Source organism: Chlorocebus sabaeus, chromosome 20, assembly GCF_047675955.1.
Source record: "Chlorocebus sabaeus isolate Y175 chromosome 20, mChlSab1.0.hap1, whole genome shotgun sequence".
Classification (NCBI taxonomy): Eukaryota; Metazoa; Chordata; class Mammalia; order Primates; family Cercopithecidae; genus Chlorocebus; species Chlorocebus sabaeus.
In genome coordinates, this window is record NC_132923.1 from 125067326 (window position 1) to 125084930 (window position 17605).

At 54.3% G+C, this 17605-nt stretch overlaps 1 protein-coding gene across 2 annotated transcripts; it reads right to left on the minus strand.

Annotated features, from left to right (window-relative positions):
• Window positions 1-1038: 1038 nt before the first annotated feature.
• Window positions 1039-15832, minus strand: AGTRAP (angiotensin II receptor associated protein). 2 transcript variants are annotated; one of them, XM_007980546.3, is made up of 5 exons: window positions 15699-15832; window positions 5948-5982; window positions 4280-4385; window positions 3191-3386; window positions 1039-1734 (listed from the first exon to the last, which is right to left on the minus strand). In XM_007980546.3, the coding sequence occupies exons 1-5, from the start codon at window positions 15723-15725 to the stop codon at window positions 1619-1621; spliced, it is 480 nt and encodes a 159-aa protein (XP_007978737.1). In that variant the 5' UTR covers window positions 15726-15832; the 3' UTR covers window positions 1039-1618. The 2 variants fall into 2 exon arrangements, with proteins under 2 accessions (XP_007978737.1, XP_007978738.1); XM_007980547.3 differs by having other exon boundaries at window positions 3212-3386; window positions 15699-15825.
• Between the last annotated feature and the right edge of the window lie 1773 nt (window positions 15833-17605).

Sequence of the window (17605 nt, forward strand, 5' to 3'; positions counted from 1 at the left end):
TTTGCAGGGGACCAACGTTGGTAGAAGGTCTGGTTTATCGGCTGTAACTGCTGCACCGTGCTCCATACGATGAATGGACCGTGGCTTACTGGTCCATACTCCCTATAATGAAGTCCATCTCCTGACAGCGAGGCTGTTTCCAGTTTCTTACAACTGCAGCTGCTCAGCAGCCTCTGCCCGGAGCACAGCCCCTTCCCCACAGCAGCCTTCCTCCCTGGCCCAGAGGCCTGCGTCCCCTTCTTTCAGAGCTCTTGCCTCTGTCTGTAATCCTCCAGGTGGGAAGACTCTTAGGTTGAGAGAGCAGGCTCCCAAGGTCACCACTGCAGCCCTATCTGCTCGGCACCAGGCAGGTACTAAGCCTCTTTTGATTGACAGATGGACACAAGAGAATGGTGGGGGCTGTGCACTAGGCCTTGACCCTGTGCCAGAGACAAGCCAGGATGGCCTGGGAAAGCCCTGGCACTTCGGGCCCAGGGGCAGAAGAGCAAGCTGTGAACCACCAGACCTGTCCGTGGGGTGGGCCCGGGCCCTGGGGAACTTCTGGATGTGTCAGCCCAAGTCAGTGGTGACCAGACACAGGGGCCGCCAGGAAGAGGTCGCCCCTGCCTCCTAACCTAGCATTGTCACTGGCCCGAGGAGCAAGTCCACTGCTAACAACTTCACCATCACTGAGGGAGCCCTCCTCACGCCAGGCACCATACACCTGGAGCAGGCACCAACCCATTCTAGAAGACACTGAAGGCATGCAGCTAGTAAGTGGCGGAGCAGGATTCAAAACAGTGCCTGCGTCATCTGGTTCAGAGAAACGGATGCCCACACGCCGCACCCACCAGTTGCTCTCTCTGCTGTGGCCTCTGCTAGGCCAGAGTCAGGCACAAGCCCAGCTCAGCGAACACGCATGTCCGTTTCCTCCCGCCATGACAGACTGGGGCAGCCTAGTGCAGGCTCCACCCGGGAATTGGCAGGAGAAATCTTCCCAGGAACAAGGCCAGGCCCCAGCCCAGCCAGGAGATTGAAAGTGGCTCAAAACACAGCCCATCTATAGAATTCCCCAAACTTTAATGCTGTGGCTCTGAAAAGGGAGGCTGGAGGCTGTGGTGGGTCACAGTGTGGCTGACGCCTCTGACCTGCAGCCCTGCATCCCTAGCCACCACGTGACCAGGCAGTGAGAAGCACGGGGCCTCACTCCCATGCCAGACCGCTCCTGGAGCTGAGCAGACCTGAAGCTCTCAGGGCTTCCACTGAAGCCTGACAAACTCGGGGGAGGCCTCAGGGGGCATCAGTGGTCCTTAAAGGCCTGAGCCTGCCACACTCAGGCGGGACTCAGCTGGAGGCCTCTGTGGTGCGGCAGGAGGTGAAGAGAGACCATGGTTCCAGCCTGGGAACCAGTGGGTGCCCTGAAGGGAGGGGAAGACTCAGGGAGTTTGGGATAGGAGTGTGCAAGGCACTGGGTGGCCCATGGGGGCTCTTGGCCTCTCAGGGCACTTGGTTCAGGCAATCCCTGAGCTGGGGACACATTCCATCTTAGGTCCAAGAGATGGAGGTCAGGAGCATCCCTAGAACGACCTCCCAGGCACAAGGAAGGCCCGGGGCGGGGCCGGGCACAGTGTGGCTGGCTTCAGTACCCTCGGGCATCTTGACCCCTGCCCTCTGGGACTGCAAAGGGATCTGCGGGTGCCTCTGCTGAGTCAATCGTCTGGTAGGCACCACGGTCCTGAGAAGGTCCAAGGAAACCTGGGTGGCAGGGGACATGGCAGGAAAGAAAAATGAAGGGTGAGAACTCGGAATGTTTGGCTAAGTCCAACCCAAGACCTACCCCCGCCACCCTTGGGCTGGGCATCCTGACATCATGCACAGAGATAGAGGCAGCAGCCCCAGGCACTCAACCTTTAGCATGTATTATTCATCCAATCCTGCCGTATCCCTGTGCAGCGGGTATTTTATTGTCCCCACTTTACAGATGGGGAAACTGTGGGTCAAAGAGATGAACTGACTTGCCCAAGATCACACAGCTCGAAGCTGATGATGCTGGGATCCACGCCTAGGCAGCCGATCCAAAGCCAGGCTCCTGGCCCCTGTGCCATGGGCTTCCCCAGGCAGCGAGTGCTCAGGAACCTGGCAGAGGGACGCCAGCCCCGGGCCCATGCAGTCCTCTCCAGCTCCCCTCCCAGGTACAAAGACACCACATTACCATATCCAGATGGCCTCAGAGGCTGGGGCTGGGTCCAAGGCAGGGCCGTAGGGCTCCGAGTACCCCAATGCCTCACTCCCATCCCCTACTCTGTACATTCATCCTGAGACCCTGAACAAGTCCCAAGGGATGTGGGCCTCAGTTTCCTCATCTGTCTAATGGGAGAAACATTCTGGCACCCCTCACCTGAGGCAGGCCCAGGCAGTGCTGACGTCAGCCACTGTGGGCAGCCCCAGGCCATTCCTACCCTCGACCAGCTGGTGGCACTCACAGGCCACCTAGGGCATCTCTTCTCAGGAGTGAAAGGTAGGAGGCCACAGCCCACCACCTCCCTCCACTCCTCTCAAAGAGAGAGAGAAAGGAAGAGAGAGAGGTGTCAGAGCAGGCAAATGGCTCGGCCACCAGGAGAAGGGGTACAGGAGTTCAGAGAGGGCGTGGGAGCGGGCAGGTGTAAGGCTGGGCGAGTGGGGAGGGGCCAGTGGGCAGCGGAAGTACTCCCTGTTCAGGGCTGTCTTCGCTGAAGCTCCCACAGCCTACACTGGCGCGGGCTCTCCCTTGGCCACCTAGCACAGTCTCTGCCTCAAGAGAGGGAAGACCCCACATGGCAAGAAATGGGGTTCCAGTGATGGGCCCCGGTGGGAACAGAAAGGAGACCTGTAGGTGCCTGTGGCCCTCAGGATGGAGACAGCCCAGGGCTGCCCCTGGGAACTAAATGATACCGCAAGCTGTGCCTGTGCTCTGGGCTGAGAGAAGGGCCCAGCCTCAGCTTCATAGCAGGAGAAGGTCACGGCAGACCAGGACAGCCAGAGGACCCCTGGGCTCCTGCAGCAGACACTAGGAGCTTGGACCCGTCCAGCCTGGTGCAGAGCACCCATGCCACGCTCTCCCTGCACCTTGAGCCCTGGCCCCATGGGGCAAGGCGGGCTCACTGAGGGAGAGGCTGGGGGCCAGGCAAGGGAGAGACAAGAGTAGGGAGCTGGCTGGAGGTAGTGGCCTCACCAGTGTGGACCAGGAGCTCACCCCCGCGCTCCCGGTACATGTGGTAGACAAAGCAGCAGGAGAGCGGCTTGAGCAGCAAGCTGAGGATGGCCATGCCCGCGCCAAAGCGGCCCGTGTCCGTGAGGCTGACCCGCGGGTAGAAGATGCTGATGTGCACGATGTCCAGGAAGATGGTGGCCAGCAAGCCACCCAGAAACTGCAAGACACACCACACTGATGAGCACCGCGCCCCGTGGCTCCCCCACCATATACCGGATGAGAAGCTGTTTCGTGCCCTACTGTGTCCTTGAGTTTTGCTGGAAAACAGATCAAGCAAGCAGGCAGGACCCCGTTGGGGAGCCGCTGGCTGGGACTGCAGTCTGGGGGCAGGGACACCGGGGGTCCAGGTCTCGGTTCCACTAGAGCCTCCCTCCCCACCCATTTCCCGTCACCTCCAAGGCCATGACAGGCACAAGATTTGGCTCTAGAACTGCCATAGAGGAAGGTTCCTTGGAGTTCACCCAGTCTGTCTCCAACACAAAGAAAATCCCTTTTCAGTTATCCTGAGGCCCTGGCCTTGGCTTGTAGAGCCCGTGCAGGAGCGCTCACTGCCCCACGGGGCTGGGTGGGTGCTGAGAAGCTCCCCCTGTGGGAGGTTTTGGTGGGGCAGGGTCACCTCTACTTCCTAAAGTGTGGAGTGCCCCCTTGGCCGGGTCTCCCAGCCATAGCCCCTCCCCTAAAAGAGAGCGCCAGAGGCAGGTTACAGGGGATGTTCTGCTGCTCTGGCGAAGTGGCTAATCTGAGGCACCGGTGGGACCCACCCCATGGCTTTCCTCGGGGAGATAATGGCAGACTTGGGGTTCTCTAAGCCAGACAAGAGCAGCAGGCTGGGCTCCTGAAGACAGGCATGGGCCGGAGCCCAGGAGGCTGATGAACAAGGCTTTAGACAATGGGAAGTGGCAGCCCAAGAAAAAGGGAGAATATTGGGACGGGACAGGGTGGCAGAGCCAGGCTGTGCTTCACCCTGTGCTGCAGCCCTCCACCCTGCCGCCTCTCCCCCACCCTGCCGCCTCTCCCCCACCCTGCCGCCTCTCCCCCACCCTGGCTCACCATGCTTATGGCGTCGATGGAGTCCCGCTGAGCCACAGCCCACACGCCCAAGGCCAGGACGGTGAAGTTGGCCCAGGCATAGGGGCCTGAGAATACAATGCAGCCCCTGTAGGAAGAGGTAGCGCAGTCCTGTCAGGCGACCACCACCCCACAGGTCACCTCCCTCCTGCTCCGGGGTCTCAGGGCCTCCTCCCAGAACACACCATAGTCCTCGAGGCCACTTGGCTGTGTGCCAGCAAATCCTATGGGCTCTGCCTCCCACCCAGACCCTGGATCTGGCTGTGTCCCTGTGGATCCAAAGCACCTCCCTCTCCTGCCAGATGACAGCCGCAGCCACCCTGTGCCAGTGTCCTGACTGCCACTCTGTTCTCCAAACAGCAACCCATAATGTAGCCAGATGCTGTCACTCCTCTGCTAAAAATCCTCCAACAGTTTTCTGTCCCATTTAGAATAAAATGCAGGCTCTTCACCAGGACCTAAGGGGCCCGTGGGATCCCGGACACAGCTCTGCCCTTGTTGACCTCCCAGCCACTGTCCTGTGTGGCGGGCACCCTCTACCCTGACACCTGGCCCTCCTTTTGTCATTCAGTGGCAACTTGAATGTTCACCCTGAGACTCCATCCCTCACCCACCAGTGCTAAGTACAACCTTGTCATTTTCCTAACACAAGCTCCGCCCTAGTATCTTTTTTAGGGTATTGCCACTAACTGACGTTGTTGACTTACTTATTTGCTTGTCAATCCAATCAAAATCATAGTGAACACAGATCACTTGCTAGTACCTGGCATGGTTCTAAGTGCTTTAAATTAACTCATTTATGTGCATTTATATTAACAACCCTAGGAAGGCAGTATTACTGTTATCCTTACTTTAGAGATAAGGAAACTAAGGCACAGAGAGGTTAAGTAACTTGCCCAAGGTCACACAGCTGCTGAGCAGTGGGCCTGGGATTTGGAGTCTGGCTGGAGAGGCCATGCTCTTGCTCACCCTGCTGTGCTGCAAAGACGACTCAGGAGGACAGCGACCAAGTCTACCTCGTTTATTACCAATGCTTCCTAGATTTATAAGACATTCACTGCAGTGTAACATGCAGAAGACATGTACAAGGCAGGTGTGAAGTGCCATTTGGTTCAATATGTCTTTGAATAAACCATCTTATCTTTTGCTTTTAAGAAAGTAGGTGCCTGGGTCCCAGCCCAGAATCACCAACTCAGAATCTTGGGGAAGTGTGACTAAGAAATCTGTATTTTGGCCCTGCTTCTCAAGGTCGTGAACCATGATGGTTACTGTTCATATTACTCACAGCTGTTGCCCTGTGCGCTGCACTGCGAAGTTTACAAAGCGCACATGTGAGCTCAGGGGTTTCCAGTCTTGGTTTGGCAGAGAAATGTCTCCAGAAGCTCAACAGATGGTAAAGGTGAAAATCAAGCCGCAATGCTGAGGCCTCACTGCGGGGCAGGCCCTGGGGAGCTCTGATGAGCACTCTTCCTCGTCTCCCTCCCAGCTCCTGCAGGGTGTGCAATCTTTATGCCTATTGTACAGATGACCTGAGAGGCACAGCTGTTTGGCCCAAAGTGACCCGGCTAAAACATGGCAGAGCCAGGACCTGACCCGGCTGACACAGACCCTGAGACCGCAGGAGACAGAGATACCCACAGAGTCACTTACCAGGTTGTCAGCAGCCAGTGACCTAGGAGAATCACCTGTGGTACGACAAGGGGGGGAGAAGAGGTCTGTGAACATGACCACCACAGGGGCAGGAAAGCATTGGGTGCAGAAAACACAGGAGGCCCCCGCACCCAGCACCTCTAAGGGCCTCAGAAATGTCTGTTGAAAAGACAAACCAGCAACTGCAGGTGGCCCAGGAGTGAAGGAGGAGGAAGAAAGCAGGCCAGGTCAGGGAGGGGCCGCTTCATGCCTTCACTGACACCCACACCCCTTCCAAGAGTCAGAGGTGTTTGAACCAGAGCAACTCCATCTTGAATAGGAGCTGGGTAAAATAAGGCTGAAACCTAGTGGGCTGCGTTCCCAGACGGTTAAGGCATTCTAAGTCACAGGATGAGATAGGAGGTCAGCACAAGGTACGGGTCATAAAGACCTTGCTGACAAAACAGGTTACAGTAAAGAAGCTGGCTAAAACCCACCCAAATCAAGATGGCCACAAGAGTAAACTCTGGTCGTCCTCACTGCTACACTTCCACCAGCGTCATGACAGTTTACAACTGCCATGGCAACGTCACAAAGTTACCCCTTATGGTCTAAAAAGGGGAGGCATGAATAATCTACCCCTAGGTTAGCGTATTATCAAGAAATAACTATAAAAATGGGCAACCAGGCTGGGCGCGGTGGCTCACACCTGTAATCCCAGCACTTTGGGAGGCTGAGGCGGGTGGATCACCTGAGGTCAAGAGTTCAGGACCAGCCTGGCCAACATGGTGAAACCCTGTCTCTACCAAAAAATACAAAAATTAGCCAGGCATGGTGGTGTGCGCCTGTAGTCCCAGCTACTCAGGAGGCTGAGACAGGAGAATTGATTGAACCTGGGAGATGGAGGTTGCAGTGAGCTGATATCGTGCCATTGCACTCCAGCCTGGGGGACAAGAGCGAAACTCCATCTCAAAGGTAAACAAACAAACAAATTAATTAAAAAAATAAAAGGGCAAGCAGCAGCCCTCAGGGATGCTCTGCCTATGGAGTAGCCATTCTTTTATTCTTTTACTTTCTTAATAAACTTGCTTTCACTTTACTCTGTGGACTCGCCCTGAATTCTTTCTTGTGCGAGATCCAAGAACCCTCTCTTGGGGTCTGGATCAGGACCCCGTTCCTGTAACACAAGGGCGGGAGGCTCCTTTGTGGAATGCAGGGAATCTGCTCTGAAATCAGAAGAGGCAGAGTGGTGGGGTGGGGGGCTCACATGAGGGTGATTTCTTGGGACACTGGAGCTGGGGCACTGTGTGGGGGGGCAGAGGGGAAAGCAGCTGTTGTGGCTGGAGAAAGCCAGCAAAGGGAGGGTGGCTGGGGACAGGTAGGGGGGCCTGAGGGCCTTGGGAAGGAGCGTGGGCTTCATGCCAAGTGCAATGAGGGACACCACTGAGACTCTTCTACAGGGAGATAGCTTGGTATGTCCTATGGTAAGGAAAAACAACAACAACAAAAATCCCTCTGGCTATTCTTCTGGATTTCTGCAATATTCTACTTTCTTCTTTTTTAATTTTGAGACAGGGTCTTGCTCTGTGGGTCAGGCTGGAGTTCAGTGGCACCATCACAGCTCACTGCAGACTCCAACTCCTGGGCTTAAGTGATCCTTCTGCTTCAGCCTCCCCAGTAGCTGGGACTACAGGTGTGTACCACCACGCCCAGCTATTTTTTTTTTTTTTTTTGTAGAGACAAGGTCTCCCTATGTTAACTAGGCTAGTCTCAAATTCCTGGGCTCAAGCAATCCACCCACCTTGGTCTCCCAAAGTGCTGGGATTATAGGCAGGAGCCACTGCACCTGACTACAATATTTTACCCTTTTTAATGCCCTCTATGTCCTTAAAATAACAGCCTCCTCTCCTGGAACTGGTCTCTACTCCAGGACATCAACAAGGCCCTGACTGGAAAGCACATAAAAAAAGAGCAGATGGGCCTGGGCTAGTGGCTCATGCCTGTAATCCCAGCACTTTGGGAGGCCGAGGCAAGCAGATCACTTGAGGTCAGGAGTTCGAGACCAGCCTGGCCAACATGGTAAAACTCCATCTCTACTAAAAATACAGAAATTAGCTAGGCGTGGTGGTGGGCACCTGTAATCCCAGCTACTCCAGAAGTTGAGGCATGAAAATTGCTTGAACCTGGGAGGCAGAGGTTGCAGGGAGCCCAGATCAGGCCACTGCATTCCAGCCTGGGCAACAGAGTGGGACGCCATCCCAAAAAAAAAAAAAAAAAAAAAAAAAGCAGATGCCTCGGGAGGGCAGGCAGCTGCAGCAAGAGCTTCCAAAGAGGAGGGACCCGGGTTGAGCACAAAGTATGAGCAGGGCTCAGCCAAGAAAGGTGGGGCCGAGCCCCAGGCCCTGCGTGGGTGGTGGTGAGCGTGGAGATGGTTGGGGTGGGGGTGGGGTGGCACAGAGATTTTGGGGAGGCTGGAAGCCCCAAATTGGAAGCTTCAACAGGCCTGGTGGTCAATGAGGGCCCTAGGAGAAGTTCACTCAAGGGATCAAGGGGGCAGGCTGGAAGGGAGAGACGCCACATGCCTGGGGCAGAGGCAGCGTGCTGGCACAGACACGGGCAAGGTTTGCGAAGAAGGCCAGGGTTTCCGGCCTGGGTGGAAAGGCAGAAGGAGCCCTCACCACCTGCGAAAAAGAACTCCGGGCCGGGTCTGGTGGCTCACGCCTGTAATCCCAACATGCTAGGAGGTTGAGGGGGAAGACCGCTTGAGCCCAGGAGTTCGAGAACAACCTGGCCAACAAAGTAAGACCCCATCTCTACAAAAAATCAAAAAATTAGCCAGGCATGGTGGAGTACGCCTATAGTCCCAGCTACTTGGGAAGCTGAGGTGGGAGAATCACTTGAGCCAGTGAGGTCGAGTATGCAGTGAGTGAAGATCGCGCCACTGCACTACAGCCTGGGGGACAGAGGGAGGGAGGGAGGGAGGGAGGAAGGAAGGAAGGAAGGAAGGAAGGAAGGAAGGAAGGAAGGAAGGAAGGAAGGAAGGAGGGAAGGGGGGAAGGGGGAAGCGGGGAAGGGAGGCAGTGAGGGAGGGAGGAAGGGAGGAAGGGAGGAAGGGAGGGAGGAAGGAAGGAAGGGAGGGAGGGAGGGAGGGGGGAAGGGGAAGGAGAAGGGGAAGAGGATAGGGAAAGGGAAGGGGAAGGGGAAGGGAAAGGAAGGAAAGAAGGGAAAGAAAGGAAAGAGGGAAAGAAAGAAAAGAAAGACAGACAAACTCGCTCTGGCAGAGGAGAAAAAACATTTCTAGAAGAGTTACTTTTGACCACACACCAACTATGTGCCAGGCCCTATGCCAACCGTCTCACATGACCTTATCTGGACCTCACAGCAGCCTCTGGAACAGATACTATTATTGCCATTTCACAGATGAGAAAACAAGACTGAGAGATAAATTATGTTGATCAAGACTCCACAGGTAGCAAGTAGCAAAACTGGAATTAAATTTCAAACTCGCCTCCAAAACCAGTGCACCCAACCTCCTCGCTGGGGGCGCAGGCCTTCAGCTGGGAACTGTTTGGGCTTGTGAGAAAGGTTCACACATGGGGGCAGATGGAATCCAGAGCTGGCAGCTGAGATACTTCACCTTCACCTCCAGGACCGGGGGCCAGAGTGAACCACAAGGGGCCTGGCTCTGTGGCCCAAAAGAAATTCCTCTCCCAGCTCCAAAAGGCTAGGAAAATAATTCTGTAAGGACCGATGCACAAAACTTTAAGAAGATCTCGAGACTCTGACCAGGCTGAGTAGTGTGTTTACAGAAGGCGAGCTCTAGAAGGAATCTTTGCCATCACCTCACCTACCTTCGTCTACTATTGGGCACTCCCTACATGCTAGGTGCCATTCTAAGTGCTTTCTGTATATAAAAGCACTAAATCCTCACAATCCTCTGAGGTCTTATTATCCCCATTTTACAGCTGAGAAAACTGAGGTTCAGAAGGAAGTCACTTGCCCAAGGTCACAGAGCAGGCCAATGGCAGAGCCAGGACTCAGACCCAGGCTGTGTTGTCCAGCCATCAGGCCTCTCCCCATTACAAAGATGGGGAAACTGAGGCGGGGAGGTATAGTTTTCCATGGATTTCAATTCCCAGGGGCTTGAAGTGATCAAATGGTGTTAAGTTTCTTAAACATTTAGTGTCACCCAGCATCACTGGCACCTGCTTTTCATCCACCCTGGGGAGTCAGAGGTGTGCAGAGCAGATTTGGAGCTGCACTCTCAGGACTGACATCGCTAACCAGGTACTCTGCCCTAGCAATGGAGGTGCAGTGAACCCTCATCCTGAAGGAAAGCTATAGCAAGCTAAAGGGCACCTAATTGAACAGCAGGGAGGCTGGGAGGGTGGGGAGGTCAGGGGCTTCTCCGAGGAAGGGATGGGGGAGGCAGAAGGGGAAGAAGAGCATTTTGAGCAGGAGGGACGGCACCCACAAAGGCTCTGTGGCAGAAGAGGGGCATGGAACTTTCTGGAAACTGAAGAGAAGCCAGTGTGGCTGGAGTGGAAGGTGAGTGGAAGGAAGAGGAGGGAGGGACAGGAAGTTGGGGGCAGGCAGGGCTGGGCATGAGGATGATTCTGATCTTTATCTTCAGAGCTAACCGCTGTCTCCTCTGTCTGATAGTAAACCCTGGACCATAGACAGAAAGGAACTCGCTCAGGGCCAGACCACACAGTCAGCCACAGTGGTCCCAACATCCAGCTTTTAGACTTAAAGAAGACACCAAGGAAAGAGACAGAGGGGAGGAAGCTCCCATCGCCCCTTTCCTCCCCAAAATCGACACCTAACTCTTCCCACTCTGGGCTTGTTTTGGAAATGATCTTCATTTTCAATGCTCTGGCTCCTATGCCTAGACTGTGTGCACAAAAGGTCTTTAATAAATGGGCCCTGCAGAGCCCTGGATTATTCTGGAGAGAATGCAGTTAGCATGAAAGGCTGAGTCCCACGGGGGCCGCTGATCTGCAGGGCACCCCAAGGGTCACGCTTACAACCTGTGAGATAAAGACCTCCTAGCGCTGGAAGGGCCTGTAGCACACAGTGGGCACCCAGCTGGGTCCACACCTCTGCCATCTCTGTTAGGGAAGAAAACAATGTAACCTGGAAATACTGCAGATCCTTAGAACACACTAGAACACACACAGTCCCCGCTGCGTGACGTCACTTTGGTTTGATAAACATGAAGAAAGTTAGCACCATGTGCTTCTCTTAAGTCCCTGGGAAAAGAAATGTCCAGAAGCCTAAGCCTCCCCTGCCTCAGTTTCCTCATCTTTGTAACAGAAGGACACCCAGAGAGGCCTTAATGTGCAGGAAGGCTCCAGGGAGAAACTAAGCCAAACGGGCCCTGCCCTTCCTGGCAGCCCAGGGAAAGAGGGGCCAGTAACTGTCAGGACAAAAGCACTGTCTGTTGGCCCTGGGGGAGCTTCCTGGTAGCCAAAGAGACACAGGATTCTCAGGTACTGCCTGAAAGAGGAGCTGGAAGCAGGGGAGGGACCTGAGCTAAATGGGTGGCAGGGCCAGGACCTTTCCCAGCTGGACAGGAAAGATGGACCTCAGCCCCTGGACTCTCACTACAGTGCTCAGCCCAGGGGAGGCCGCCCAGCTCTTTCCCAGACAGGGGTCAAAGGGCCAAGGCAGCAGAGGGTCCCAGGATGCTATGTTGGAACAGAAGACCTGGGTGCTGGTCCAGGCACCAAGGCCTCAGGCTCCCTTCTGCGAAACGGAGGCAGTATCCATTTGTCCCACGGGGTGCCTCAACTGCTAGAGACAAGCATCTATCTGGACAGTCACTGTAAGTATCCGTTTACTAACTGTTAAATACTTATGTGGGACAGGGATCCTCTATCGTCAACAAGAGCAGCAACTCCTGCTACTGACAAGCACCTGCCTGCCATGCGTCTAACCTGCACTGCACCTAACTCATGTCATCCGTGTAACTGTATGGGGTGCACCTAACTCATATCATCTGTGTAACTGTATGGGGTAGAACTGAGGCTCTGAGAGGTTAAGTAAATTGGCCCATATTCATAAAGCTTACAAACAACAGAGCCCAGACACAAATATCAGAATCGATGTATCCAGCCGGAGGTTTGTCTGTTTTATGAAACGGAGTCTTGCTCTGTCGCCCAGGCTGGAGTGCAGTGGTGCGATCTCAACTCACTGCAACCTCTGCCTCCCAGGTTCAAGTGATCTTCAGTGCCTCAGCCTCCTGAGTAGCTGGGACTACAGGTGAGCACCACCACACCCGGCTAATTTTTGTATTTTTAGTAGAGGTGGGGTTACATCATGTTGGCCAGGCTGGTCTCGAACTCCTGACCTCAAGTGATCCACCTGCCTGGGTCTCTCAAAGTGCTAGGATTACAGGCGTGAGCCACCACGCCTGGCCCAGCCTGAATTTGTAACCCTAATTCTAGACTACCTCCTGGACCATGGGATCCATCATCCTAGGAGGTAGGGATTGTATTTATCTTCTTTTTACAAGGAAGAAATTGATACTGAGAAACCTACTCAAGACCTTGAATGCAGACCTGCCTGCCCGCAAAGCCTGTGCTCTGTCCACTGTGCTACACTGTCAGGATCTCAAAGAGCCGTAGAGGGCGGATGGAAATGAGGAAGTCTAACCTGGAGAAGGAAAGGTTGAAGAGAAACCAACAGGGCATGAAGACCAAGACTTCAACCCTCTGTTTGCCACTAGAGGACCCACGTGGTGGGGTAGGACTTCCCAGAAATGGAATATACTCCTACCAGTCCTGTGCAAACACTTGGTGGCCCGTTACATGCGCTAGTGAGAACCCCCAGGGTGGCCGGGGCCCCAGGACACCAGCCAGGGCTGCCACAGATGGGAGGCAGAGTCGTGCAGCGGTTAACTTCGTGGGTGCTGGAGGCAAACAGGTGGATCTGATCCTGGCTCCATGACTTTAGAACTTAATGACCTTGGGCAAGTCACCTGACCTCTCAGAACAGCTGTTTGCTCTTCTGTAAAGCAGGGCAATAATGCCTTCTTCAGTGTTGTTGTGTGGATCCAGTGGTACAGGGAGGTGGAGAGGTGTGGAAAGCGCTCCACACAGTGCCTGTCAGGAAGTCAGCCCTGCATCCCTCATTACTGAGTTCATTATTGAGTTCTTAACCCTAATGCTACACTACCTGCTAGACCAAAGGATCCTCCTCCCAAGGTCCTCTTCCCACAAGACCTCTGAACCCAAGTCCAGTCCTTTCTAAGCTCATCACAATGTCATTCTTTTTCTTTCTTTTTTTTTTTTTTTTTTGAGACGGAGTCTCGTTCTGTCGCCCAGGCTGGAATACAGTGGCGCGATCTCAGCTCGCTGCAAGCTATGCCTCCTGGGTTCATGCCATTCTCCCGCCTCAGCCGCCCGAGTAGCTGGGACTACAGGTGCCCACCACCACGCCCGGCTCATTTTGTTTTTGTATTTTCAGTAGAGATGGGGTTTCACCATGTTAGCCAGGATGGTCTTGATCTCCTGACCTCATGATCCACCCACCTCGGCCTCCCAAAGTGCTGGGATTACAGGAGTGAGCCACCGCACCTGGCCCACAATGTCATTCTTGCATGGACAGGGCTTAGTCACCACACCTGGCCCACAATGTCATTCTTACATGGACAAGGCTCAGTCAGGGGCTGCCCTTTGTGCAAAGGGCCTGGGGCAGCTGTTTCTTCTCACCTGGCACACCACTGCCCACTCTGGTTGAGCTGGGCAGAAGCGGGCACTCAGCCCTTGCCCAAGGAATATACAAAATGAGGGAGTGCAGGCCGCAGGGAGCAGTTCCCCACCTCCTGAAGGGCTCTGATCTCAGAACATCCCCTAAGTGCCTGCAAGCAAGGAGTCAACAGCTGCTCTCCACAGGATGGCCAGGTTCAGCAAACAAAAATACAGAACACCCAGTTAATTCCCAATACGAGATCATGAATAATTTGTTAATATGTTCCACATATTGCCTGAGACTTACTCTACTAAAAAACTGTTCGTTGTTGACCTGAAATTCAAATTCACCTGGATCTCCTGTACATGACCTGGCAACCCTGACCCCTCAGGGCCACCCAGCACTTAGTTGTCTCTGACTGATAGCGGCTAACACCCTTGGAGATGGGGGATCTTGTTTGCCAAGTCAAAGGGAGGACCAGCCTTTTCATCCTGGCTGAGCTGCCCAGCATAGCTCATACTTGTGGATGCTCTTAGCCTGTCGGGCCTAAAAAGTTGCTCAAAAAAGCCCCTAAGAGACTAAGCCCTCCCAAAAGACAGAAACAGCCAAGGTTAAAGTCAGCCCTAACTAAGCTGGTACCCCAGAAAGGACCTGGCCCTGGAGTCTGAGCCCTATGGGTTCAAATCCTGATACTGCCACTTACTGCCTGTGGGACCTTGGCAACTTACCCAGTCTAAGCTGAAGTTTGCTCATCTGTAAAAAGATGACCACATCAGCTTTCTCATAAGGCTGCCTTGATTATATAACCTGGCACACCACAGAAGCCCATAAATGAGAGCTCTATCCCTCCCACCGCCCCCACCTGATCCTCTCTCAGCAATTATTTTAAGCAAATCCCTCATCAGAGAAAAGGCAGTTGGTGTTAACCCCACGTTGCCTGGAATAGAGTGGGTACTGATACCAACAAACTTCGGTTGCTGTCACGTAAATTTCTTCCCAGCTGAATGTTCCACCCAAGCCCATGTCCCTGCTCCAGCCATGTCTCCCCACCACCGTTGACTGGAAGCTTCAGGAAGGTTTGCTGAAGCAAGTATGATGAAGAAGGGAAACGGGCCCATGGCAAGTCAGCACAGATGTTGTGTAATAATAAAGTGTATTAAGCCATTGTTTTGTAACCATCTATCTCTCAGGTTCCTTTACTGCCAGACACCAACAGGGAGCTAAATGCTTCGTCACTTATGAGTAAGAGGACATTCCTGGATATTGCCTCAAAGGAGGATGCACTAAGACCCAAAATGGCCGGTTTGGTCCAAGGTCCACACCTTCCTGACCAAAGCTAAAGCCCCTAGCCCCTCTCATGCAAACGGAGCCCAGACACGTGAGCGATGGTGCTGGGTGGGGAGAAAAAGAAGAACAGCCGCTGGCACCCAGACCCGGACTGAGCTCACGGCTTGGCTCAGGAAATGAAGACACCACAGGAAGCCCTGCAACGTTTTCCCCAGTGCACAAAGTTGGGGTTTTCTGCTTTTAAGTAATTTCTGTGGGAGTTTGTGCTTCTTAATTATGAAATAAGGGCGCTGGACATGTAAACTTTATAAAACCAATTGCTTGGGAACATCAGATTTCCTGAACCCGACTTAGCAAATAAGGAGGTCCTGGGACGGTGCTGGGACCCGGGGGCAGGCCCAGTCCCTGACCCCGCGCGGGGTAGGTGAGCCGCCTCCAAGCCCCTCCCGCGCGCCTTCTTCCTCCTCCAGGGGAATTCTGGGCGTGCGGGCAACAGCAATCCTGGGACCAGCGCTGCCTGCTGGAAGGTCTGAGTCCGGGAAGGGACGGCCCTTGCCCTCCCCTGCCACCTCCAACGGCCCCTCTGCGTCACCCTGCTGGCCTGTGCCTGACTCACTCTCCCTGCTGTGGCCTGCCTGCCCACCTCCTTCTCGCGTGGGGTCTGTACCTTCCCTTCCTCCCTCCCATCCCTCTTTCCCCCAAACTCCCGGTCCTCCCACCTTCCTGGAAAATGCAAATGCCCCACCTCCTCCCGCAAAGGGGAACCCCCCCATCCCCAGCCCGTTGCCACCTTCAGGTTCACAGCAGGCAGCTCCATCTCGACCCAGGCCGAGGGCACCTGCGCGGGGCTCCTGGGCTCCGAACTCGGGGAACAAACTTGCCCGGCCCCGCCCCGCCCTTTGCGGCGACTCCAACCCCAGCGCCGCTCCGGACCACGTGAAGCGGGCTGGAGCGGGTCACGTGACTGCCGCTCGGTTGCTAGGAGACGGCGTCTGCAGGCGCGCCTTCCGCCTAGCTCCAGGCTCCCGCCACCGCCCAGGCAGTACCTGGGGTCCTCTGGCAAAAGTCGGAGTTTCTGTCGCCCAGGGCGTATCCTGCCTGGCTAATATTCCAGGAAGCGGGCTGTTGGGACTGCCTGCAGCCAGGACAACTGGGGGACCGTCCAGGCGCAAAGTGCTGATGTGGCAACAGCTTGTGTCTCGTCCTTGGGGGCACCCTCTCTCCTTCCCACTTCCCTGTGTAAACGGGCTATTTAGGATACCTACCTCATATGATCCTTGTGAGGAGTAAATGAGCTAACCGCTGTTGCTAAAGAAAACGTTATTGGGACAGTTGTTAAACCAGTACTGTTCAAGACTTGCTGTAGGGTTATTGCCGTGGAGTGAGAGTGTGGGCTCAACACTGAATACCACAAAGACCCAGGAGGGATTTATAGCCAACGTGCAGAGTGAGGGAGCCAGGGATGGAAGATTCCTAGGAGGAGACATCAAGGAAGGGGCAGTTCTTGCTAACTTAGCAGGACTCTTGCTGAAACTGGTTTATGCAGGCTCAGGCCCAGCAAGGACAAGAAGACACAGAGGTCCAAAGTCAAGGCCTAGTCAAGCTGAGGACTCAGAGGACCCTAACTACCGTTTGGTCTAGGAGAGAACAGTGCCTGGCACTTAGTAAATGGGCAGGACACACAAGTTATTGTTATTATCAACACAAGAGGAGGCTGGGTGCAGTGGCTTACCCCTGTTATCCCAGCACTTTGGGAGGCTGAGGCGGATGGATCACCTGAACTCAGGAGTTCGAGACCAGCCTGGCCAACATGGTGAAACCCTATGTCTACTAAAAATACCAAAAGTAGCAGGGTGTGGTGGTGCGTACCTGCAGTCCCAGCTACTCAGGAGGCTCAGCCACGAGAATCGCTTGAACCGGGGAGGCTGCAGTGAGCTGAGATCACACCGCTGCACTCCAGCCTGGGCGAGAGGGTGAGACCTTGTCTGGGAAAAACAAACAAACAAACAAAGAACAACACCTGAGGAGCCAAATTAGTGGGAGCCCACTTTAATCAGCATACCAAAAGTTTTAAAGAACTCTAGGTGAAAAACCATAAGAAATTCCTCCCCCGCCGGGCGTGGTGGCTCACGCCTGTAATCCCAGCACTTTGGGAGGCCAAGATGGGCGGATCACGAGGTCAGGAGATCGAGACCATCCTGGCTAACACGGTGAAACCCCGTCTCTACTAAAAATACCAAAAAAAAAAAAAAAAAATAGCCAGGTGTGGTGGCGGGCACCTGTTGTCCCAGCTACACGGGAGGCTGAGGCAGGAGAATGGCATGAACCCGGGGGGATGGAGCTTGCAGTGAGCCGAGGTCACGCCACTGCATTCCAGCCTGGGCAACAGAGCGAGACTCTGTCTCAAAAAAATAAAAAAAAAAAAAAGAAATTCCTCCCCCAGTTGTGCATGAGGAAAAAAAGGGTTGTCTCCTGCCTCGCCTGGCACCTCTCTTAAAGCTTGTTGACCACAGATCCCCCCACCCCGACAAGAACATTAATCCGTACTACTTCCAGGTCCCTTCCTAACATCTACTTTCCTTTAGAGAGCACCAGCTTTTGTTTAGTGTCACCTAGGTATGGACACCTTCAGGGTACACCTGAGCACTTGGTCTTGTTCCTAGGATGGGGGAAACCAGGTGAGAACCTACAAAACTG